Source organism: Stigmatopora argus, chromosome 14 (genome assembly GCF_051989625.1).
Source record: "Stigmatopora argus isolate UIUO_Sarg chromosome 14, RoL_Sarg_1.0, whole genome shotgun sequence".
Classification (NCBI taxonomy): Eukaryota; Metazoa; Chordata; class Actinopteri; order Syngnathiformes; family Syngnathidae; genus Stigmatopora; species Stigmatopora argus.
The window spans coordinates 15,939,542-15,965,047 of record NC_135400.1 but is presented as its reverse complement, the minus strand read 5'-3'; the positions used below and the strand labels follow the sequence as shown (position 1 = coordinate 15,965,047).

The 25,506-nt window shown below is 43.1% G+C and overlaps 1 protein-coding gene across 3 annotated transcripts in view; it reads left to right on the top strand.

Moving 5' to 3' along the window:
- Positions 1-25,506, top strand: part of LOC144087925 (protein sidekick-2-like) — a 125,742-nt gene that overhangs the window by 89,876 nt on the left and 10,360 nt on the right. For 2 of the 3 annotated variants that reach the window (XM_077618049.1, XM_077618051.1), the window contains exons 8-42: positions 642-835; positions 909-992; positions 1,593-1,787; positions 1,879-1,995; positions 2,516-2,683; positions 3,385-3,487; positions 4,988-5,164; positions 5,993-6,129; positions 6,231-6,378; positions 8,286-8,426; positions 8,681-8,862; positions 10,076-10,191; positions 11,016-11,211; positions 12,001-12,099; positions 12,173-12,364; positions 12,440-12,561; positions 12,629-12,738; positions 13,662-13,812; positions 13,882-14,119; positions 14,184-14,299; positions 15,352-15,541; positions 15,638-15,736; positions 15,970-16,164; positions 16,241-16,442; positions 16,529-16,632; positions 17,804-17,874; positions 17,963-18,098; positions 18,892-18,948; positions 19,011-19,112; positions 19,222-19,337; positions 20,427-20,613; positions 22,475-22,612; positions 23,727-23,909; positions 24,549-24,674; positions 24,743-24,907. In XM_077618049.1, coding sequence (XP_077474175.1) covers positions 642-835; positions 909-992; positions 1,593-1,787; positions 1,879-1,995; positions 2,516-2,683; positions 3,385-3,487; positions 4,988-5,164; positions 5,993-6,129; positions 6,231-6,378; positions 8,286-8,426; positions 8,681-8,862; positions 10,076-10,191; positions 11,016-11,211; positions 12,001-12,099; positions 12,173-12,364; positions 12,440-12,561; positions 12,629-12,738; positions 13,662-13,812; positions 13,882-14,119; positions 14,184-14,299; positions 15,352-15,541; positions 15,638-15,736; positions 15,970-16,164; positions 16,241-16,442; positions 16,529-16,632; positions 17,804-17,874; positions 17,963-18,098; positions 18,892-18,948; positions 19,011-19,112; positions 19,222-19,337; positions 20,427-20,613; positions 22,475-22,612; positions 23,727-23,909; positions 24,549-24,674; positions 24,743-24,907 — 5,057 coding nt within the window. The remainder of the gene's footprint in view (positions 1-641; positions 836-908; positions 993-1,592; positions 1,788-1,878; positions 1,996-2,515; positions 2,684-3,384; positions 3,488-4,987; positions 5,165-5,992; positions 6,130-6,230; positions 6,379-8,285; positions 8,427-8,680; positions 8,863-10,075; positions 10,192-11,015; positions 11,212-12,000; positions 12,100-12,172; positions 12,365-12,439; positions 12,562-12,628; positions 12,739-13,661; positions 13,813-13,881; positions 14,120-14,183; positions 14,300-15,351; positions 15,542-15,637; positions 15,737-15,969; positions 16,165-16,240; positions 16,443-16,528; positions 16,633-17,803; positions 17,875-17,962; positions 18,099-18,891; positions 18,949-19,010; positions 19,113-19,221; positions 19,338-20,426; positions 20,614-22,474; positions 22,613-23,726; positions 23,910-24,548; positions 24,675-24,742; positions 24,908-25,506) is intronic. The other variant, XM_077618050.1, reaches the window with a different exon arrangement.

Genomic DNA, 25,506 nt, shown 5'->3' with positions numbered 1-25,506 from the left:
CCCCAAAAAGTAAATGCATTTCCTTACCTGTTATTTTATTTTGAAAATATTGTCGCAGATTTTGTTGCCTGTAGGTTAGGAGCTATATAGTAGCTTATGCTTTGAACTCCCAGTATTTTGATGACATTCGGTCATACCTCTACTTACTAATGCCTCTAGTTACAAAAATTTCCAGTTACAAAATTTTCAGGTTATGAAATTTTCCGGTTACGAAATTTTCAGGTTACAAAATTTTCAGGTTACGAAATTTTCAGGTTACGATTTTTTTGTATGCAAATGAGTGACTCGAGATACGAAAAAGATCCAAGTTACAAAATCCCCCAAAAAGTAAATGCATTGCCATAGCTGTTATTTTATTTTGAAAATATTGTGGCAGATTTTGTTGCCTGTAGGTTAAGAGCTATATAGTAGCTTGTTATGCTTTGAAAGCCCAGTATTTTGATGACATAGTCATACCTCTACTTACGAATACATCTGGTTGTGACATTTTCAGGTTACAATTTTTTTGTATGCAAATGAGTGACTCGAGATACGCGATTATTATCACATTATTTGTCGCGTTTCCAACAGATATTTTATTATTGAAACGGAGCCCTTTTGCATCTGTACCGATTCAAACCGTTCGTTTGCGTCTCCATCAGGCCTTTGGTAAAGATGAGCCTCACCTGGCGGAAGGACGGCGTGGCGGTCCACGCCGGAATCCGAGATTTCGGCCGACGGCTCATCATCAGCCAGCCGACGCTCGCCGACGGCGGCTACTACGAATGCGAGGCGGCGCTCCGCGTTGGCGGCACCGTGCGCCCGGTCACCGCCGGCGCCTTTCTGCACGTGCTCGGTGGGTTCCACTTCGATGGGAATGGGAGGGAGGTCCTCCGGAAAATGACCGTATTTTGCCGCTTTTATTCCAGAATATCCTCTGTTCGTGAAAGAACCGCCCACTCACATCACCGCCGAGATGGAGAAAGTGGTGGACATCCCGTGTCAGGCTCGAGGTTTGTCGCCTTTACATTTTCTGTCTTTTGTCGACTGGAAACCATTTTTTTACGAGGTCAACCCTGCGCTTTATAGTCCTTGGCGGGATACCTGTGGATTGTTACCGATTGGTCAGCCTCATGTCTTTTGGGGGAAATATCCCATAATTCAATGTGGACACCTGTGGTTTATGGTCCAGTGCAGGCATCTTATGTGCAAAACAAAACAAAAAAACATTTTTGGGGTGAAATTTAGAGTTGTGGAATACTTTATAATCCAAAAAATGAGATTACAGTAATCCCTCGATTATCGCGAATTCACTATTTCACAATTTTTCCGCTATTAATCTTTTTTGGGGGAAGTTCATAAAAATATGAAAATACACAATGAAACTCAGCACTGAAAAAAAAAAGTTATAATAGGGGTGACCCTACTTGGCGATTTTTGGATTATTGCGGCCATGTCTGGTTTACATTAACCGCGATATTCGAGGGATTACTGTAAAATTGCCCCAAAAATAATCACCTAAATCACTTTTTGAAGTTTAGAGAAGACTTTTTTTTTAGTCGGATAACAAACAATCGAGGCCGTATTTTCCGCTCACGTGTTCGTATGCGCAGGGACACCTCCACCGGACATCGTGTGGTACAAGGACGCCACCGCCATCAGCACGGTGAAGATCCCCCGCTACAAAATTGTAGCGGGAGGCAGCCTCCAGATCAACGGCCTTCTACCCGACGACACGGGGATGTTCCAGTGCTTCGCTCGCAATCTGGCCGGAGAAATCCAGACCAACACGTACCTGGCCGTCACCAGTCAGTACCGAAAATGAAAAATGCATTTCATTTCCGTCTTTCCGCGCTCGCCTCTCCGTCACCCCGTCAAACGTTTGTGACCCGTCGTCAGGCATCGCCCCCAACATCACGGCGGGCCCCGCCGACAGCGCCGTGATCGACAGCATGTCCGTCATCCTCCACTGCGAGACGTCCGGCGCCCCCCGGCCGGCCATCACCTGGCAGAAAGGTGCGCCCGTCCCGCTTGATTTAGACGGCCATTGACGTCCATTTAGATCTGGGGTGTCAGACTCGGGTTGGTTCGCGGGCCGCTTTAACCTCAACTTAATTTCACGTGGGCCGGACCATTTTAGATATAATATTGAGATTTTTTTTTTATAAATTGATTAAAAGAACTGGATTAAAAGCCCTGAATATTCCGTTTTTTATAGATCTAAAACAATTTTTATTTTAGCTTTTTTTCATATATTTTTCTTGATTTTACAAAATGATTTTTGAACTAAAAACACAGAAAAAATGGATTAAAAAATGACAATTATTGATTTAAAAGGGGGGAAATCAGGAAATTTAATATACATCTACACTCTTCATTTTAATTTGATCCTAAAACAGAAAGTCGGCACTCATGATTTACTTTCTCGGGCCACACAAAATGATGCGGCGGGCCAGATGTGGCCCCCGGGCCGCCACTTTGACACATGTGATTTAGATGAAGCGTGACCGTGACCACTAACTTGCTTTTTTCGCAGGCGAGCGCGTGCTAGCCAGCGGCTCGGTGCAGCTACCCAGGTTCACGCTTCTGGAGTCCGGCAGCTTGCTGATAAGCCCCTCCCACTTATCCGACGCGGGGACGTACACCTGCATGGCCAGCAACTCCAGAGGCATCGATGAAGCTTCTGCCGACCTGCTGGTGTGGGGTGAGCCACGTGTCCTTCGCCGGGGGAGACTTTTTGCACGGCAACGCGCTCGTAACATGAAAAATTTTAATGAACTTGGATTACGATGCAGACACACTCAAAAATAAATTTAATCTAACCTTACACTAAACTTAATTCTAATTTTGTTTGACATTTTGATACCTTTCTTCTCCCGGGTTGGCTCTATTGGCCCCGCCTCCACCCTGACTTTCAGATGCAACCTATCGAGAGTTGTTGTCTTCCCTTCAAAATATTCCCAAAATGATGCACACAAATGTCCTCACAATAGGATAACGTACGACCACTTGCCAACGAGAAGTAGTATATACTCCTCTCGTATTAGCGATCAAGCTCCGCCATACGCACTGACTAACGGGGGAAAAAACACTGAAAAAATTGAGTTGCGACCAGAAAGACAGTGGCCATGATGTTCTTATGAGCAGCCTCTCACGTCCGCTGTATGCTCGTATATCAAAATTTGTCTCGTATCTCAAGATTAATATTTGCCCGAAATTTTATGTCGGGGTACTCCTGTGTCGAGGTATTACTGTACTAAATATTGTGTATTTGACTCTTCCTTTCATTGGTTACTCTGAAAAACAAAGTCAAGTTATCCAAATTGATATGGACTTATCTAAACGTAAGAGGAGGGCGTTTCAGTCCGACTCAATAACCTTGTCCTTAACTCCTCCCTCTTTTAGCCCGCACCCGCATCACCAAGCCCCCCCAAGACCAGAGCGTCATCAAGGGCACCAAAGCAGTCATGACCTGCGGCGTCACCCACGACCCCAGCGTCAGCGTCAGGTAAGCGTGCGAAAACCGCCGCGTCTCATCGTCACAATTTGCCAATTAGCCGCCGCCCACCCGCCCTCCGGCGACCTCCCGCGGGACGCCGGCGTCGCGCGACGCGGGGCGAGGAGGCGCCGACGGAGCCCCATGATTAGAGATTCTGTCACCCGTGGGCCGTGCGGCATCGATCGCGCGGTGGTGGTAAACACAAGAATATGTAAACAGGGTAATAACTTCAGACGGCGCCTTTAATTAAACGCAACGCTGAGGAGATTAGCTGGAGAGCCCCAACAGTCACATTTAATCACTGCGTCGGTCGGCCTCCTTCCCCCGCGTATGCACGTGGGGTGGGCGGCGGGGTGGGATAAGTTTGCATACATTTTAATGAGAGGCGCCTCAGTACTGTCGCACACTGTTAGGAAATAAATAAGCTTAACTTTAAAAAATGGTCCGTTTGTTGCTATTATTAATGTACGTACCGTATTTTTAGGGGAGGAGAAGTCGTACCTGAGTATAAGTCGTGCCAGTGAAACAATGCATGATGAAAAGGGAAAAAATATGTATGTCGCACTGGATTATAAGTAGCATTTTGGCAGTTTTTTCATTCATTGGTTCATTTTCTGAAGTGTTTTTGGGTCGCGGGGGGTGCTGGAGCCCATCCCAGCTGACTTTGGGCCAGAGGCGGGGGACACCCTGACTTAAGAGCACACGAGGGGTAACAACAGTCAGGAGGGGGGCCTTTTTTGGCAGGGTCACCCCCAAAATGTGCACAAAATGCGTTTCCAAATTTAAAAAAAAATCGCATTTAAATGTTTCATTTCATTTTAAATGTATTTTTTGCGCATTCATTTTTTCCCAATTTTTTATCTGAATGGAAATGAAAAAAAGAGAAAATGTCCTGCAACTGCAAAAAGTGAAAAAAAATACACTTAATATTCATCTAAAACACTTGTCAAAGTGGCGGCCTGTGGGCCAAATCTGGCCCACCGCATCATTTTGTGCGGCCCAAGAAAGTAAATGATAAGTGCCAACTTTCTGCTTTATGATAAAATTCAAATGAAGATTGTAGATTATTTCCCGTGTTTCCTCATTTTAAATCAATAATTGCAAACAATTTGTACTAATTTGAATGTCCCAAAATGATCTATCGATTAGCACGATCAAGAAAGCTGTCAATTTATTAATCGATTAATTTTGGCAGCCTAGTTGGAAGACATAACGGACCTCCGAATGTAATCGAAACTACCACGTGGCCCGCGACAAAAAATGAGTTTGACACCACTGCTTTAGTGTCCAATCAGCCTCGAACGCATTTGAGTTGAACGCACTATGAACAGGAAGACAATAAATGGCCTTTTTATGAATCTGTCAGTTTGCAAACATCACGATCCACATTTTCATTCTATTCTTGACTGAAATGATGAATTCCCGACATCTTTTGTTGATTTTTTTTTTCTTTCCACTGACAAATCCACATTGTGGCAAGCGTGAAATTAATTATTTATTATTTATCAGCTACGTGTGGGAGAAGACCGGCCAAGCGCTGGACGCCAAGGCCTCGCCGCGTCTGCGACTGGACGCCGAGGGCACCCTCCACATCTCGCAGACGTGGTCGGGCGACATCGGCACGTACACCTGCCGCGTCACCTCCGTGGGCGGCAACGACTCCCGCAGCGCCCACCTCCGAGTCAGGTGGGAAATGGCGGAGGGGCGGGGCTTGGGAGATGGGACGGCGCCTCGGAGGGAGGGATTTTAATCCCAGAAATTAAGAGTTGATGAGACGCGTGAAAGTGAGGCTGATTTTCAATATATTAGCCTCTAATCGCTAGCGAATGTACAATTTGAATTTGATTTGATTTCATATTAAAGCAGGCGTTTGGGAAATGGAGTGTAGATAAAGCCTTGACGCAGATGGGATATTTTTAAAAAAAATATAATTCATTTAGAAGGGAGTTATGTCCTTATGAACAAAGCGGCGGAGTTACTGATTTAATGTAGTCGGTCTAAATATGAAAATATTGTTTGGATTGGAAAGTTTTTGCGTTTGAATCCAATTTGGCAAAAACTGTGCTTATTTGAGATGATGTAATTAGATACAAATTTAATAAGACGTCCTCTTCGGTCATCAAGTAGCAACATAGAAAAAGTATATTCGGTATGTCCTTTAATATAGTGTATTCATATATATGAATTTTGTATAACTTCCATTTAAAAATGATCTTAAATGATTTTGATCCCTTTTTTTCAGTTACAAGTATCGCTGTTGTTTTTGTTGATGTGCTTTATGCTACCTGTTTGAAATAATTGGGTCTTTTTGGGCGCAAAACATAGGAAACAAAATATAATATCTCTAATTATGTTCTTATACTATGTTAAGCTACCTCACACACACACACACACATGAGTAATTTCTCCTTCTCCTCCTGAATTGAGTTACAATATTTCTCCTCATTAGTGGAGCTTCAAGAGATAGGAAGTACATGGAAGAGATGTTTAGCCCCGCCCTTTTTGCGTCTGCAGGCAACTCCCCCACGCGCCCGAGAACCCCGTGGCCGTGCTGAGCCGAACGGAGAAGCGCGCCATCAACCTGACGTATGCGCAGGCCTTCGACGGCAACAGCCCGCTCATCCGTTACATCCTGGAGGTGTCCGAGAACAGTGAGCGAGACCCCAGACCCGAGACCCAAAACCGGCTTCCCGCCGACGAGTCATTCGCCGCCGAATCAATCACGCCAGCATTCGTTTTTTTCCCCCACCAGATGCCCCGTGGACGGTGCTCCTCGCCAACATCGACCCCGAGTCCAACGGCGTGTCGGTGGGCGGACTCATCCCGGCCCGTTCCTACCAGTTCCGCCTGTGCGCCGTCAACGACGTGGGGCGGGGCCAGTTCAGCAAAGAGAGCGAGCGGTGAGTGGCGTCTTTTTTCGTAACTTGAACATTTTGTAAGTAGAGGTGTACTTTATATGTAAATTCAATCATTCGTTCCACGGTCCTCACAAAACTACCAACTAAACTATTTAAAATTGGTCAAAGTGTCCCAATTGTATATGAAATATTTAAGGAAACACACAAAAATGAGAGAAAATTATGAGGAAATGATTTATTAATGTCTTAAAATAAATAAAGCATATGAAAATGTGCCCTGCGCCGCTGAAATATCTCCCTGCGCGGCCGTTATAGATGTAATACCCGTGTTTGTGCACCAGATGGCCGCAAGAGCCCGTTCTACCAGGGCCGAAAGCCGTCCACTTTGTAGTACATTTTAGACTTTTACGTGTGCCCTGTGTGTGCATGTGAAAATATGTGCCAGGTTGCATTTGTAGTTTTTAATCGCTTAAGGGTAATTCAAAATAAAATAATGGATAAGGAAATACATTTACTTTTGGGGGGATTTAATAACTTGGATCTTTTTCTTATCTTGAGTCACTCATTTGGTTATAAAAAAAAATGTGTAACCTGAAACTTTTGTACCTAGAGCCATTCGTAAGTAGACTGTATTTATATTCATGTTAATGAACATTTATATGTAAGATTATAGCCAAGGGCTAATTTCCATTTTTAGTCACTTGTGCAGGTTGAAGGTCAACGATGACACACACACAAGTAGCACAGTTTTAGACAACTTTGTGACGGCCATTTTGTTGGTCTAACAGGCTTTAAGATGATTGGTCAAGAGGTTCAGAGACGGGAGTTGACATATGCTAATTGCTATTGACTTCCAGGTATGAAGAGAGAATGTGTTTTGGCTAATTTAGCATTCTTTTTGAAGGGAACTACACAGTCACCTCTAGAGCCAGCACTTGTGGATCTGTTGGAATTTTTTTGGCCAAAATCTTGCAGTGGTGGAGGAGCTTAGTGTTGGAAGATTTTGTAAACTAAGGTAGCATTTGCACCACCTTGTCCCGCATGAAAGGCCCTCCCCAAATGCGGTACCTGGCTAGCGTACCCGTCGGACTCCTGCCTTCCCTGGCACGAACCAATTGAAAGCGCGGGTTTGAGTCCACCGCAAAAGTCAGGCAGCCGCTGAGCTTTTTTGGGCTATGTTTTGATCCCCAAAGCCTAGCGGAGCTTCGGCGAGGGAGGGAGGAAATATCAAGATGACATCTTGAATTGACTTCAAAAAGTCCAGACGGATGGCGTCCGTCCAGTCTCACTATCGTGTGTCTCCGTTTTTCATTTTGCCGCTAGCTTGATAACCATCTGCAAAAAAAGATGTTTTCAGGTGATAAGTATAATGAAATATGGTTGGGGAGGGGGCGCAAATCCGTAGGAATCTGTCCATCCTTCCTTTTTGTTCTGATTTGCTAATCTATTAGAAGGAATTATTCTATCAGTCGCCCTCAAAGAGGCTTTTAATAACTGGACACGCCATCTTTGATGTCGTTGAGTTAAGGTGGAAAATGTAATGAGACACTAAATCAAATGGAAATAGCGGGTGTTCCATTTGCATAGCCCTTCTGATCTTCAGAGTTTTCTATTTAATTAGAATCAACAATGGCAAAACGGTTCATTGGATAAAACATTTATATATAAAAAAGCCAATTTGGAAAATGACATGAACTTTCTTCCTGCACGTTTACTAATCATCCCTTCATTCATTCTTGCGTTATCAAGGAATAAAGTAATCCATAAAAACACATCATCAATGAATAAAGTCACGAATAAAAGCACATTTGGTTAAAAAAATGGCGCAAAATGTGCAAGGTTTTTGTGTTGGTCTTCATTTCTAGCATCATCTATTATTGTTATTTGATGCTAATAGAATCATTGGAATTTGTCATTTCACCTCATATTTACCCTTTTTTTCCCCCTAGTTTGACCCTTCCGGAGGAGCCCCCCAGCGCCCCCCCGCAGACGGTGATGGCCAGCGGACGCACCAATCAGTCCATCATGATCCAGTGGCAGCCGCCTCCCGAGAGCCACCAGAACGGCCCCCTCCAGGGCTACGTCATCAGGTAGCGTCACCATGGCAACCATGGGATGATAACCCGCGGGGTAGACAATTCCATTCCCCCGACTCCTTTGGGCACGTGTCGGCGCCCCCTTTGTGCCGTCTTTGTCTGCCGCAACGACTTGTCCGTTCATTTCGCAGCTACGTTCGTAACTAAAAGCACCCGTACGCTAACTAGATGTGAATTTCCTCACATTCGATGAATCCCAATACTATTTTATAAGACGATGAGTGCGATTTGGTGGATTTGGGCTCCAGGTACTGCCTGTCGGGGCTTCCCGTGGACTGTCAGATCCGGAACATCAGCCACCCGGATCAAAGTAGTCTGCTCCTGGAGGACCTCATCATTTGGACCAACTACGAGATGGAAGTCGCCGCCTACAACGGGGCCGGAAGGGGCGTCTACAGCCATAAAGTCACCGAGTGGACGTTGCAAGGAGGTGAGTGCCCCGCCCCATCCCGCCATGCCCCGCCCCGTCCCGCCATGCCCCGCCCCCGTCCCGCCTCACCCAGCCCTAACGCTAACCCTAGCCATATTTGGTCCTGCCGATTTGAATCGCCGATTCGCCATTTATCGGATTAAAACAAAACGCCATCGTCATGATAAAAAAGTCGTGTAAAATTAAAGTGCATTATATTGTAAATGTGCATATTTTTATCAGCTACACACTGTTATGTTGATTTAAAATAATTCAATATACTACATTTAAATGCAATGAAAACTTTCATGTCCAAATAGCAAGCATTTAAAGTTTTCTATCGCTTATATTAGAAGTAGATCATGAAACATTCTTTCATGTCATGTTATTTTAATTTCTATATCTATATTGAAACATCATTTTTCATTTACCATGAAAATTATTATGAAAATACAAAAATAATGTACTTTTTTTTTCTTATGCATTCAAATACATTTGGCTATAACAATACATAACAATAATACATTCATATTTATCTAATTTTGCGCAGTTATATGATGTAAAAGTAAATAAAAATTTCTAAGTCAATACTAGTACATGCTGAATAAATTTTTAATGAATACAATAAAAAAAGGATTATTTTAATAAAATTAAAAGTTTACAAAAATAATGTCAAAAACAGTATGCTTGGTACAATGCATCCAAACCTTGTTTGTTTCCTACTTTATTGCATTTAGTGTTTTTTCTTTGCCCACCAATACAACAATAATAAACAAAATCCCATAAATATGTATTCATATGGCCCCTGCAAACGTATTACTAAACCTGTTTGTTGTTGTTTGGGAAAAAGCCAAAAGGTTGAAATGGTTGAAGTGACATCAACACCCTGTTTTGCCCTTCATGTCCATTTGAATTTGATCACGTTTGAAAGACGACGAACTCCGCTCCCCGTCGGAAATGCACACAAAAAAAACGGCGAGCCGTGAAACGTGTCTAAGCTCAAAGAGAATCGGGGATGCGCCGCGCTCGTCTGTCGGCGGCCTTCGTTAACGACTTGACCTTCCAGCCGCCTTTTTGCATCAGCCGTAGGCGTCGGCTTCAAAGGCCGGCGCCGTGGGGTTCACCGGGAAGGCGCCCGAGGCGGCCGGTCGCACGCCGGCCCCCCCACCCAGGAACGGCGGCGTTCTGGCGCCCGCGCTCACGTTCTCGCTCGTCTCTCGCCGCCGCCGGTCAGTGCCGACGGTGCCGCCGGGGAACGTGCAAGCCGAGCCGGTCAACTCCACCACCCTCCGCTTCACCTGGAGCGCCCCCAGCCCGCAGTTCATCAACGGGATCAACCAAGGCTATAAGGTGAGAAACCCCGCCCTGGCCGCTAGAGGGCACTCTAGGCTGACTGGTGACCTTTAACCTAACGGACGTTAGCCTAAAATGGGAGTATTGAATTGAAATGAATGCTGTTATTGTCATTACACAAGTATGATATGATATAACATGAGGTATTCCGCACTGAAAATAAAATAAATAAATAAGTAAAGATAAAATTAATACATAAGAAGAGGATTTGATTAAATAATTGTTTTGGCTGTTTTTTTCTTCTTAGAAGAGTTGTAGTAAAGCTGGATATTTTATTAGCGTCATTATAATTTTTCGTCGTGATCTTCTCAGAAGTGCCCCGCAATTGGCTAAGCCACATTTCAGGGTGCCCACTGTTGGCAGGTACAGGCTCCGGCACCCCCCGCGACCTTTTACGGAAAATGAATGAATGAATGAAATGAAGTCAAATTCTTTCAGAGGAAAAGAAAAAAGGAGAACAATTAACTAAAGTTATGTTTACTTTTAGAAAAAATAAAGTAGCAACTTTACAACCATTATAAGTTATTTTTCCAAAAGAAAAAGTGTCGTTAAAAACAAATTAATTAATTTGGGGGCTTTTTTAGTGTCAAAAATGTTTATTTAATCATTGAATATTTTTTTCTGGAAAATGGAGGTCATTCTATTTGACATTTTTTCCCCTTTAAAAATCTATTTGTGCTCTTTGCAAGAGAAAAAAAAAAGTTCAACAATTAAAAAGTGGGTGTTTTTATTATTAGCCAAATGTAGAAATGTGAATGTAGTATTCATGTGTGTCTTAATGATTGTGTCACTAAACGTGTCCCCACTCGTTTGGCGACCAGCTGTTGGCGTGGGAACCCGGGCGGGCCGGCGAGCCCGCGATGGTGACGGCGCGCCCCAACTTCCAGGACAGCGTCCACGTGGGCTACATCTCGGGCCTGAAGAAGTTCACCGAGTACTACGCCTCGGTGCTGTGCTTCACCACGCCGGGGAACGGCCCGCGTAGCCCGCCGCTGCGACTTCGCACCCACGAAGACAGTACGTTTTATTTACTATTATCAAGTTGTTTTGAAAAATCACTTCTGCGCGATTCTCGTATCCGTCCAAAATCCATCTCCATTGAGTTTTACGGGTGTTTTTGGTGGAAATAAACAATAGGTGCCTGCACTTACACTCGCGTCCACTAGTGAGCAGCGGATTAGATTAAATTAGATAACTTTATTCATCCCGTGTTCAGGAAATTTCAGTGTCATAGTAACAAGGTGAGAATACAGACACAGGAAAAGACATCTTAGACATAAATAAATAGGTGATAAATAAGTTAACAAATAAATGAATGAATGAATAAATAAAAAAATAAAAAATAAAAAATTTATACAAATATAAATAAATATAAATAAATAAATGTAAATAAATGTAAATATAAATAAATATAAATAAACGTAAATAAATATAAATAAATGTAAATATATGTAAATAAATAAATAAAGATAAATATAAACGAATACAAATAAATACAAATACATATAAATAAATATAAACGAATACAAATAAATACAAATAAATACAAATAAATACAAATAAATATAAATAAATAAATATAAATAAATATATGTAAATATATGTAAACAAATAAATATAAATAAATAAGGGAGTTGCTGAAATTTATATACATGTACTCATTGTGCTTTGATTCGCATATGAAATTTGACTAAATACAACATTTATAAAAATAACATAATAATAATCTCACTTGAATAAGTTCTTTATGCATTTTGGCCATGTGTCTATTGTCCGCGCTATTCGAGGGATTACTGTATTTTTCAGCCCCTGGTGCCGTGGGCCACCTCAGCTTCACCGACATCTTGGATACGTCCCTAAAAGTCAGCTGGAAGGAGCCTCAAGAGAAAAACGGCCTTCTCACAGGTGATTTAACCCACACAGCTCCTCCCCCTTCCTCAAATTAGCCACTTATGGCTTCATTTTCATCCTTTTGTAGGTTATCGCATCTCATGGGAGGAGTTTAACAGGACCAACACGCGGGTGACCCACTACTTGCCCAACCTGACTCAAGCGTACAAAGTGACGGGCCTGACGGCGCTCACCACGTACACCATCCAGGTGGCCGCCATGACGGCCAAGGGCCAAGGCCTGCTGTCCGCCTCCACCATTTCTTCGGGCGTCCCGCCAGGTCGGCCCCCCACGGGATCCCCGCTGTCGGTAGCGCGTGTTGGATTTCTCCCCCTTGAAACGCCGTCTCTCTTAGAGCTTCCCGGTCCGCCGACCAACCTGGCCGTCTCCAACGTGGGGGCGCGCTCGGTCAGTCTTCAGTTCAAGCCGGGCTACGACGGCAAGACGTCCATCTCCCGTTGGCAGGTGGAAGCGCAGGTGGGTGCGCGTGCGCGACACGGCGCCACCGCCGGGCGGGAAGAAAAACAGCGTGTTTATCTCGCAGGTTGGGATCGTTGGGGAAAACGAAGAGTGGCTGATGGTTCACCAGCTCGCTAACGAGCCCGACGCTCGAGCTCTGGAGGTTCTGGAACTCAACCCGTACACCTTCTACAGGTAGCGCACTGCCCGTGGAAATGCATATTGAGGTTTAGCAAAAGTAAGATATTTGAATTGAAATCATTTCATCATGATGACAGTCGCCATCTTGCGGTTACGTGCAATGAATTCAATTGTCATAGACACCCATAAATAGTACATTCAAATGTACTATAGTATGTTTTGGTGTAGTCAAATTTGTCCCGATTTCATACCTGTCAACTGATACATTTTCCTTTATTATATACGTTTTTTATTTTTTGATCATTTTAAATTGTGTAAATTTTGTAAGGTTTTTTTACAGTAAGTTTTTTGTGAAACCGATCTCGTTTTACCCATTTCGGCTCTAATCCGGATCGTATCGCTCACTAGTAGCAGACGAAAACGTGATCACTAATCGCGATTGCTAATGTTGTCATGCTTTAAGCATTTTTATTTCACACTTCCGTCCTTTTTCACGATATAAATATAGCACGTCAGCAAGCAATGTACCCAGACAGTCAAGCGTGATACAGCGGCATCTACAGAATCATGAATTTAGTGCATACTGATTGGGCACCCCGTCCACTTTGGAGAAAATGTTAGACTTTTCCGCGAGTAAATATGTGCCGCGTTGCATTTGTACGTTTTTTTTTAAAGCTTAATAAGGGGAATTGCAAATCATTAATAAGGGGAGCAATTGCCCGAGGTTGCCAGGTATTCTATCGTATATGCTTTGGAGTAGTCTGGTTATGGGGGATATTCCATCCCTCCATGTTCAGGTAGCAGGTAGCATATGCTAACTACACCGTTGCTCAAAGGGTTTGACACTCATTCAGTGAATGGTGGGATGTCTCAAAATGTAGCACTATTGGTGTCTAGTTGTACTCTGACAAATATTTCTATTGACCTACTTGACGTTGGTTACGTAACCAATCAACCGCACGATTCTCCTGGACCAGGTTCCGAATGCGGCAGGTGAACATCGTGGGCAGCAGCCCCCCGAGTCAACCTTCTAGAAAGATCCAGACCCTGCAAGCCCCCCCGGACATCTCCCCGGCCAACGTCACCCTACGCACGGCCAGCGAGACCAGTCTTTGGCTGCGCTGGGTGGTACGTCTCCGCCCCCGTTGACCCCGCCCCCTGGCGCTTTGGCCCGCCGTGACCCGCCTGTCGTCGCAGCCCCTGCCCGAGTGGGAGTACAACGGCAATCCCGAGCTGGTGGGCTACCGCATCCAGTACTCCAAAGCCGGCTCCAAAGGCGGAGTCCTCTCGCACGTCATCATGGACCGGTTGGAGAGGGAGTTCACCATCGAGGACCTGGAGGAGTGGAACGAGTACGAGCTAAGGGTTCAGGCCGTCAACGGGATCGGCTCCGGACCCTGGAGCCAGCCGGTCCACGGGAGGACCAGAGAGTCCGGTGAGGAAGGCGGACCCGACCCAGTGGTCGGATCTGGAATCTGAAGCGGGTTTCGTTGCTTTAGTGCCTTCCAGCGGGCCCACCAACGTGTCGGCCTTCGCCACCACCTCCAGCAGAATCCTGGTGCGCTGGGGTCAGGTCCTGGAAACTGACCGCAACGGTCTCATTCTCGGATACAAGGTATTTTTCCTTTCAACATTTTATCAGGTGTGTGACTATTTGGAAAAAACTGTAAAGTTGACTTCTTTGTCTATGTTTGACAATCATAGATGTCCAAAGAGGCAGGACAGAAATACTCGCTGATAAGATTACCGTATTATTTCGCATATTAGCCGCCTCCACGTATAAGACATACCCTTAAAATTGCATTAAAATGGTTGAATTTTACAATTTCTCGCATATAAGCCGCCCCTGGTTCACAATTTTCACCTCCATATTCATGTTTTTAATAGGGAGTACAATTGTGTTACTTTGAAGGGAAAATCTTAAGAAAAATCATCGCGCATGGTATTTCTGAGATACTGTATAAATCGACTACTGGATTACAAATTCCGAAAGGGTGTTGCCTGCACGTAGACAAATTCAAAAAGGAAGTCAATTGAGCAGTACAACCAGGAAGTGTGTCCGTAGCGGTCTAGTTTATCATCCCTAGGTAAGATGGCGGCGCCTTGAACGAGTAAGTGAGTGATTTTTTTCACGTTTTATGCAAGATACGGTTGATATTTTTCTTGAATTTTATACATAGATGTCAAAATACATTTTGTTTAGCATTTTATCTGTTTATGTTTTCTCTATTTTGAAATAAATGACCATGTATCGCCCTCATTGTCTTGCGTAATGGCGTTTCGTGCATGTCAAATCTTATTTTTGCGCATATAAGCCGTACCCTGGAATCAGTCATCATTTTTTTAAGTGACAAATATGCGAGAAAATAGGGTATATATTTTTGGTTAGCATTTAAAAACTGACTTTAAATATTTTGTCCAGCTTCTTTGGAACGCATTGCCGTCTTGAAATTCAATACTAACGACCGTTTGCTGAAAACGATAACGTTAATTCATTTGAAAAATGAACATCTTGTATCTTTTTGTAGTGCGTTCAATTGAAGTGATCTTTGCAAATCATTTAATTGTTTCAATTCTGTTTTGATTCGTGTTTAACACAGTGTCTGAACTTCATCGGATTGTCTTAAAACTTTGAAGGGACGAAAATATTTTCCCGTTTATCGGCAGGTCATCTACAAAGAAAAGGACGCCGACTCCGCGCCCAGCTTCTGGACGGTGGAGGGCAACACCAGCCACAGCGTCCTGTTGACGGGTCTGGGCAAGTACGTCTTGTACGAGATTCGGGTACTCGCCTTCACCCGCATCGGAGACGGGAGAAGCAGCACGCCGTCCATTTTGGAACGGACTCTGGACGACGGTAATCTGAAAACCCTCCACTCCACGTTGACAACGTTGTTCACGTTTTCAAAAGATCGAGATGCTAATGCGCTAACTATTCTCAACGGTGTTACAGTTCCGGGACCTCCCGTTGGCATCCTGTTCCCCGAAGTGAGGACGACCTCCGTCAGACTTATCTGGCAACCGCCGTCTCAACCCAACGGCATCATCCTGGGTGAGTTCAAGCGTTTTTGCGGAAAATCTGTGGTTCTGATGGCTTTAATACCGTGTAAACATTGCGAGAGCCAATGGGGCGTCGTGATTCTTGCGTTTACAATCTGTAGGATTGGAGTTCCGCAAGGATCCGTACCAAGGCCCACATCTTTTTACTCTCCGTAACGGGGTGTTTTAAACTTTGTGGTCATTCAAGTCGTCATTGAAACTGCGCTTCGGTTCTCTTCCTCGCAGCCTATCAAATTACGTACAGAAAAAACTCATCCAGCGTCAGCGCCGCCACCGTGGACGTCCTCAGCCCCAGCGTGCGGCAGTACACGGCGGCGGCCCTCAAGCCCGAAACGGCGTATGTCTTCCGCCTTAGCGCGCAGACGCGCAAGGGCTGGGGCGAGGCCGCCGAGGCCTTGGTGGTCACCACGGAAAAGCGAGGTGAGCGCCGCTCCCCGGCTTCTTCATGTCAGGGGAACGCCAATTTTCCTTAAACGCCCGCCATTTGCGCCGCCAGTGCGACCTCAGCCCACCGGCCGACCGGCGGCGCCTCAGAAGGAAGTGCGGGCTCGCCGAGTGCTGCTGACGTGGGAACCGGGCAGCGACGGGCTCTCCCCGGTGCGCTACTACACGGTGCAGTTCCGAGAGTTGCCCAACCGCAACTGGACGGTCCACTCCACCTCGGTCAGCCACGAGATCATCTCGTACTCGGTGGACAGGTACCGTGGCCGTCTGGAGGGCGGCTGACCGGTCGCCGCGTCTTCGCCGCGAGTCAGTAGTGGCTTCTTGGTTTCTCTCACGACAGGCTGAAGCCTTTCACATCGTACCAGTTCCGAGTCAAGGCCACCAATGACATCGGAGACAGCGAATACAGTCAGGAGAGCGAGGCCGTCACCACCTTGCAAGACGGTAATAACAATTTTACGCTTGAATTTAACAACGTAGCGCACGTGAACGTACAAACTCTTTTCCATGACAAAACGCGGATTTAATATATGAAGTACATATTTAACATAATCTGTTGGATTTCGGTTCAAAATTTGCATTGCTGAAACATTTCAGTCATCTGAAAGAAAATTCGTCACAAAAAACATATCTAAAAGATGACGATATTGCTTAAGCCACAGGTGTCAAAGTGGCGGCCCGGGGGCCAAATCTGGCCCGCCGCATCATTTTGTGCGGCCCAAGAAAGTAAATCATGAGTGCCAACTTTCTGTTTTAGGATCATATTAAAATGATAGATATAGATGTATATTATATTTCCAGATTTTCCCCCTTTTAAATCAATAATTGCAATTTGTTCATCCATTTTTTTCTGTTTTTAGGTCAAAAATCATCTTGCAAAATCTAAAAATATATAAAATTATTTTCAGTTTTCTACTTTAATATGGAACATAAAGAAAAATTTGGTTTCCTTTTGAAATTGATTAAAAGAGATTTTCCCTTACTAAGAAAAAAAAGCTCAAATAAACATTGTTTTGATCTATAAAAAACTGAATATTCAGGGCTTTTGATGCAGTTCTTTTAATCCATTTTAAAAAAAAAAACTAAATATTATATCTAAAATGGTCCGGCCCACGTGAAATCAAGTTGACGTTAAAGCAGCCCGCGAACCAACCCGAGTCTGACACCCTTGGCTTAAGCCATTCTCTACTATAGAATAGAAAAAAACATATTTTTTATCTCAATTTTTATTTTGAGGAGAGTAAAATAGCCACTAGTTAGCGCTTGAGCAACCTTTTTTTTATCAAGAAATCAATAAACCTGACTATGATACTATGTTAAGCTACCTCAATTTAAATTTGCTCTTCATTATCATGTTGTCTCTTTCGCCATTTTCTGGCGACCAATCCAAGTCTTTTTAGATTAAAAAAAACCTATTGTTTGTGAAGCCTCCATGTTTTAATCTTACGGCCGCTTTGATGTGGGCTGTTCACAGCGAATAGCCGATGCCGGCGGGGCTCGCCTCGCCTTTGAAGCCGCCTCCGACACCCCGACGCGCTGGCGTGCTCTCTCGTCTGTATTGTGTGAATAAAAATACCAATAATCACGGCACGATTTTTCTTTTATTTTTTTCTAGCCCCGGACAAAGCCCCCACCATTTTGTCCGTTACGCCTCACACCACCACCTCAGTGCTGCTCCGCTGGCAGGTAACGGGAGTCGCGGGAGGGGCGCTAACAGACGCCACGCGTTTACATCGGATGGATGACGAACGCCGGGATTTTTGCGTGTTCGCAGTCGCCGTCCGAGGATCACATCAACGGCGTCCTGCTGGGCTTCAGGGTCCGCTACAGGGAGTTGAACTACGACCGTCTGCGCAGTTTTACGCTCCACAAACCCAATAGTCCGTCCCCCAGCTGGGTAGAGCTCGCCGGTGGGTGTACGTTTATTCGCAGTTCGAAAATGCAACGGAAAATGGCTGCTAATTTGTCAGCAAAATGAGGACAGTTTATTGATTTTTATCTTTTTCACATCAACCTGCCCTAGAGACTAATGATGGAAATCATAATAATCTTACATTTTTACATCATATGTTCTGTTCCGTCATTAAACGGATCAAATTCAAACTCAAACCTCATTCTGGTGCAGCTAAAATTTGTATTTTGATCCTTTTGGTAATTAGTCTACGATATGTAAATCACATTTCATTTTCTTTTGCGTCACTCTGGTTTAAAAATTGGGCGAAAATTGAAGTCATTTTTTCAAAAAAAATGTCTAATATAATCAGTCTGGTTTTTCAATTATTTGTAACTTTTTAAAGTGGTCATAAAAGTTACAATTGAATTTAATTCAAAGGCCTCTGATTGATTTAATCAGTTTCCACAATGTTTTCGAAGCCTGGTGGGCTGCCAGGCTTCTTTTTTAAATTAATAAATGGCTTATCACACACCTTACTCCAAAATTCCTGCCAACTTAAAAATAGTTATTTTGTGTTTATATATATATTTTTTTGTAAAATACGGTAGTTATTGATAAACATTTAGCTCTACCAAAAAAAATCAATTTTGCCCTTTCTGACTACTATTTTGTTGCGGAAATATTTAGTTTAAATCAATTTGATGGGATCGTCGCTTCCCAATCGCTGCATGAATCCAAAAAATATTTTCCAAAATGATTTTTAAATGCACGTATTTGCTCTCTAACGCCACCATTCTTTCTTCCCGCAGCTCCGTACAGCGTCAGGAACTTGAGCGAATCTTTCCTCACCCAATATGAACTCGACAGTAAGTTTAAGTCAATCTCCTTTTATGGGCATCCTTCTTTTATCTGGCCTTTTCTCTCGTAGATTTGAGTAAACACAAGCGCTACGAGATCCGGCTGAGCCTGTACAACGCGGTGGGGGAGGGTCCGAGCAGCACGCCGCTGGAGGTCTTTGTGGGCGAAGCAGGTGTGTATATTCATTTTTGGCGGCCATGGACGGCGACGGACGTCTCAGCCAATTGAGTTCTGTTGACTTCAAGTGAGTTCCTTACGCGAGCGCTCATCCCTGGTTGTAGTACCGACAGCTCCGCCCCAAAACGTGCTGGTCCAGTCGTCCACCGCCACCCAATTGGACGTCACGTGGGAGCCTCCGCCGCCGGATGCCCAAAATGGCGACATACAGGGTTACAAGGTATGAGTGGTTTTTTTTTCAAACCTTTTTGCATTGAAAAAATCTCAAGGGAAACCATGTGAAAATCTTTTCATTTAAAATGATATTGCCTATATTAACAATAGTCATTCTCATCAAAGTTTCATCAGCAGGAATCCCAAAAAACTAAAAAATCAAAATTTTCACACTGAATTAATGTCAACAAAAGTTCCTGTCTGCGAACCCTGAACAACTTGTGATGCAAAAATAATTATTACCGTATTTTCACGACTATAAGGCGCATCGCATTATAAGGCGCACCCTCAATGAATGACACATTTTAATTTTTTTTCATATATAAAGCACACTGGATTATAAGGCGCCCTGTCTATTTTGGAGAAAATTTCAGACTTTTAAGTGCGCCTTATAGTCGTGAAAATACGGTAATCGCATAATTTTATGACTTTTCTCCAAATCTGACTAAAATCTCCTAATATTACAGCAAAAAAAATATCGCAAAAATTGATGCCCTAGAAACCAAATAACTTCCGTTTCATGTTCGAGTAAAAGAAGCAACAAAATGACATTTTTTTTTACAATTTGAATCTAATAATACTATATAATCTATAATTTATCGTTCATCCTATTTTGATTTTAACCTTCTAATAGTTCAATTTGACCTCATCTCATTTTCTGACCCGCTTTATCCTCAGTAGGCTCGCGGGGGGTGCTGGAGCCTATCCCAGCTGACTCAGGGCCAGAGGCGGGGGACACCCTGAATCAGTGGACAGCCAATCACAGGGCACAAGCAGACAAAAGGACAACCAATCATAGCTAGGGGCAATTTAGAGCGTCCAATCAGCTTACCATGCATGTCTTTGGAATGTGAGAGGAAACCGGAGTACCCGGAGAAAACCCACGCAGGCCCGAGGAGAACATGCAAACTCCACACAGGTGGACTTCCCCGGATTTGAACCCAGGCCCCACACTGTGATGCCGACACGCTAACCGCTCATCCACCGTGCCCCCCAGTTCAATTTGAATCTGTTTTTTTTTCCATATTAATTTTTCTCTCTGAATATAAGACTGGCCTAAAGAAGTTTTTGGAAAATGATCATTTTTTTCCCGCAGATTTACTTCTGGGAATTTCAGCTGCAGAACGAAACGGAACGCCTGCGCACGCTCTTCTTACCCGAACTGGCCGTGAAGCTGAAGAACCTGACGGGCTACACCACCTACATGATCAGCCTGGCCGCCTTCAACGCGGCCGGTGACGGCCCCCGGTCGCTGCCCACCAGAGGGCGCACTCAGCAAGCAGGTGCTCTCGCGGGGGGGGGGGACGGACCACGAGCCGGCAAATACGCGTGCTCGTGAACTCCATTTGCCACACGACGAAAGCAAAGGGCAATTTTTCCACAAAACTTTCAAATTAAAAGCACTAAAAGAGCATTACTTAGTGCTGGGGTGGCGAACAAGTTAGACACAAAGAGCACAAATTTTAAACTTTGCATTAGAAGCAGCTTAAAAAAAATATCCAAGCCGCCAAATTATTATTTTTATCTCATTTAATATTTGTTTTTAATGGATTTGAGTGTGTTTTAAGAGAAAATAACATGAAACGAGGCACATATACAAAATATGATAAAAAGCTAAGAGCCACATTCATTTTGACTGAGAGCCACATGCGGCTCGAGAGCCACATATTCGCCACCTCCTGACTTATAGTATTTAAAGTAACCACAAGTCATATTTATAATTTAATAGTGCTTAGTTTCAAGTTTTAAAAAGCAATGATTCTGTTATTAGCAACACGGGTGCTGAGGAAAATACATGTTTTTTTGAATGGCAACCTCCAGTTTTTTTTTTACATAATTTGAAGCCCTCTTCGTAATGCAACCCGCGTTATGAGAATTTGGCTCCCGCTTGCACAAAGGCATCTTTCTTCATTAGTTGATGCGCACACACACACAAACACACACACACACACACACACACACACACAAACACACACACAGACACACACCAGTATAAAAAGTATTCAGTGTATTGGGCTGTGCCACAATCAACAGTTTTGTCCACCGCAGAGCCTCTGGGAAGAAAGCCAATGTAAAAAAAAAAAAAAAAAAAAAAAAAAAATTCGCTTTTGTTCTCTTTTTTTTTCCTGCCCAGAAATCCCAGCACTTAGTTTGGATCAGAGGGAACGAGTCAGGGAAGGCTCAAGCATCTTTTTGTTTGTTGTGTAAACTAAGTCCAAACTGCCCTACAGGCTTGTTTTGTCTTCACACTCCAGCTTGTCTCGTTGTACCCTCGTCAAAACCCAGGCCCGTGGGCCATGTCGCGTTTTTACAAGGGCCATTTTATATATTTTAACAACAACCAAGAGCAAACAAACGTTCACGTCACAATATTAAGATGAACAACAAGCTAAACGTTAAAAAAAAAACATAAAAAATCCGGCAATAGTCTCAGAGAGTCGCACTTTGACATTGAGTTTGATTTATTTTATAATAGACAATACATATTAATGAACATATACATAGACCTTGTGGACTTCCTGTGTGTGGCTCCAGTTTTTTTTACCTAGGTCTACAATGTCTTCTGTGTCTGTCTTGCAACTGCAACCAAGAAATTTCCCGAATACGGGATTAAATAAAGTTCTAACATAACCTAAACTAGCAAATATGTAAGATTATAGCTGAAGGCTAATTTCCATCTGCTGTCAAAAAATGCTGGATAAAATCAATAAAGCAATCATACGGAGGCAGGAAAAAAAACAGGACAAAAAAACTAAAAAGCAGCATAAAAATGATGAGTCACCCAAAGAAATGACAACAAAAAAATGCACGCCATACAGTAATCCCTCAAATATCGTGAAAAAAATGGACCCATGGCCACAAGAAGTAAAGGACTTGGACTAAAACTCACATTAATCAGTTTTGGGGGATTTATATCAAGTGGAGAGGAGCGAATTTCTCTGTGAGTACAGTATTTAAAGTATTTTTTTTAATAATTGTACTTGTGTATAAGTGCCAAAACATACTACTTGGCGTTTTTTTGTTTATTGCAGCCATGTCTGTTCTACATTAACCGCGCTATTTGAGGGATTACTGTATAGTCCGGAAACTACGGTACAAGTGACTTTGACCCCACGCTCTTAACGTCTTGGTCCCTTCCCACAGCTCCCAGTGCTCCCAGCTTCATCCACTTTGGCGAGCTGACCACCACCTCCGTCAACGTGTCCTGGGGCGAACCCAAGCGGGCCAACGGCATCGTGGAGGGCTACCGTCTCGTTTACGAGCCGTGCACGCCGGTGGACGGTGAGGAACTCGTTAACTCCGCCTGGTGATCCAACGTCCCCGTCGCCGTCTTTTTATGCGCCGTTTACGACACGCCGGAGAACCCACGACGTCGTCTTGTCGTAAATTTCTTTTTAAACGCGGCGTGCTAATATACGATCACGCGTGGCTCGGCGCCCCTCCGTAAGGGGAACGTGATTAATCGCTGGTTAAGTGCGGTCGCCGCAACCAGATTGTTTAGTAATTGGGGGCAGATGAAGTTGCCATGGTCACTGCGCTAATTGTTTTAGCGTGGAAATGCTAATGGGCGAGTTTTTTGATCAAACTGCGGAAATTTAACCTCTCGCTTCTAAAAGATTAGCGTCCATGACGATGAAACATGGTCCTTCCATGCCAGCCCTCCCTTATTTTGGCACAAAAGTCTCGTTGTTGTTTTTAGAAAAGTAAAAAACTATATCTTGTCATATTAAAAAAAAGATTTGTTTTGGTCAGATAGCTGTTTTGTTTTTTAAATTTGTGAAAATAACTCAAAAGAAACAATTTTCTGTCCATATTTTTCTTTTGATACTCTTTCCTCATTTGTTTTTTTCAGACCACAAACCCAGGTTTCTATTTTTTTTAATATAAATTTCCTGTTTTTAGTGTTTCCTTCAATTAAGTAAGAATTGGTTTTGGTTCAGAAAGCTGTTTTGTTTTTAAATTTGTGAAAATAACTCAAAAATGCTCAAAAGAAACTATTTTTCTGTCCATTTTTTCTTTTGATACTTCTAATTGTTTTAATATAAATTTCCTGTTTTTAGTGTTTCCTTCAATTAAGTTAGATTGAATCCGTTTACAGTCGTTTATTAAAGTTTACCATGATTGCCAGATTCAGGATAATAAGAACAAAAGGACATTTTCAAAAATATATGCTCAGTCTAAAATCCAAAAATGAATGTCATTAAGTTTTGGTTGGTTTCGTGAACACGCACTTATTATTTGTCATATTTTGATCCTAGCTTTTATTTATTTCCGTACGCTCTAGTTTCCGTTGTTTTGTTTGTTTCGGTTCAAGATGGCCGCCAACGAGTGTGAAAGTGTGTAAGAAGCCGTGGATTTTGAGCAGATTGCAGCATCTAGAGTCTCTTCCGTACAGACTCCTCTGCTCGCACTCCAGGTGTCAGCAAGATCGTGACGGTGGACGTGAAAGGCGGCGCCCCCCTGTGGATGAAAATCAAAGACCTGGCCGACGGCGTCACCTACAACTATCGCATCCGAGCCAAAACGCTCACCTACGGGCCGGAGGTGGAGGCCAACATCACCACGGGTCCTGGAGAAGGTCAGGAGGCGCCTTTAAAAAAATACGAGTGTCCCAACATTAGATTAGATTAGATTAGAACTTTATTTCATCCCGGATTCGGGAAATTTCCTTGGTTGCAGTAGCAAGACAGACACAGAAGACACTGTAGACCTAGTTAAAATAATTGGAGCCACACAAAGGGGACCTTCTGCAGACTGAGACTGAGGTTAAATATGACAAAAAGTACAATAATATTGATTTATTTTCTTTTTTTATGTAAATTAGAAAAATAAATGTAATATTGAAGTCTTATTTCCTTTTTTTTTAAATGCAAAAGAAAAAAATATTTAATAAGACTTTCATAATAGCTTCAAAGAAAAACATTAAAATTTGCTTTAAAAATAATAATAATGAAGAACGTGAGAAAAAGTAGAATAAAAAAAATGCTCATATTAAGGTAAGGTTTTTCTAACTTTGTGACTAGGTGGTGAATTAGAACCAATAAAAAATGTTTTTCTATTGCAATATCTGTCTATCTCAAATTGCTTTGAGAAACAAGTAAATTTTCATACGAGTTTGCATTAAGCTCGTATCTCAAGGTATTAGTGTACGTGCTTTAAAAAAATATATTTTTACTCCAAATTGTATTTCCTGAACCCTTTCATCCCCTCCGCCCAGGTTCTCCAGGCCCCCCCGGCGAACCCTTCATATCCCGCTACGGCTCGGCCCTCACGCTGCACTGGACCAGCGGCGATCAAGGCCGAGCGCCCGTCACGCGATACGTCATCGAAGCCAGACCGTCCGGTGAGGCAAAACGAGCCGTCCGATCGGCCAATCGGGGCCCCCCGATTGACTCCCATACGGTGCTTCAGATGAAGGATTGTGGGACATCTTCATCAAAGACATCCCCAAAGAGGTGACGTCGTACACGCTTAACCTGGAGATGTTGCGAGAGAGCGTCACCTACGATTTCCGGGTCATCGCCGTCAACGACTACGGCTACGGCTTGCCCAGCCTGCCCTCGCCTTCCATATCAGGTAAGACACGACCAAATCGAAAGTGTTGACTCATTTTGGGCTACTAAAAAACAAAATTTTTAATGATTCACAAATTAGTCAAGATGGAAATTATCACACTCGCCTCGACATTTCAGTTGGAATGCAGAATGGAACCAAAACCGACGTATTAGAGGACTTGGACTAAAAAATACTATAATTGTGTCCATGCAATTTTGCCAACTCATTGCTTGATGGTGGAAATATGAATATTTATAGCCTTTTTTACCTTTTAATTCAACTATGACAAAAAAGTACAATAATATTTTTTTTTTATGTAAATAAAAAAAAATGTAATATTAAAGTCTTATTTCCTATTTTAAAAAATGCAAAAGAAAAAAATATTTAATAAGGCTTTTATAATTGCTTCAAAAAAACATTAACATTTGCTTTTTACATTTTTTTTAATGAAGAACGTAAGAAAAAGTAGAATAAAAAAAATGCTAATATTAAAACAATATATACTACTATTAAGAGGCTGAAAACAAGGGATTTGGCCAATTTAACTAATTGTCTAATGACTATAATCTTGTGAATTGTCTACAAACTGTTTGTCTCAAAGCACTTGGTGGTCTTACATT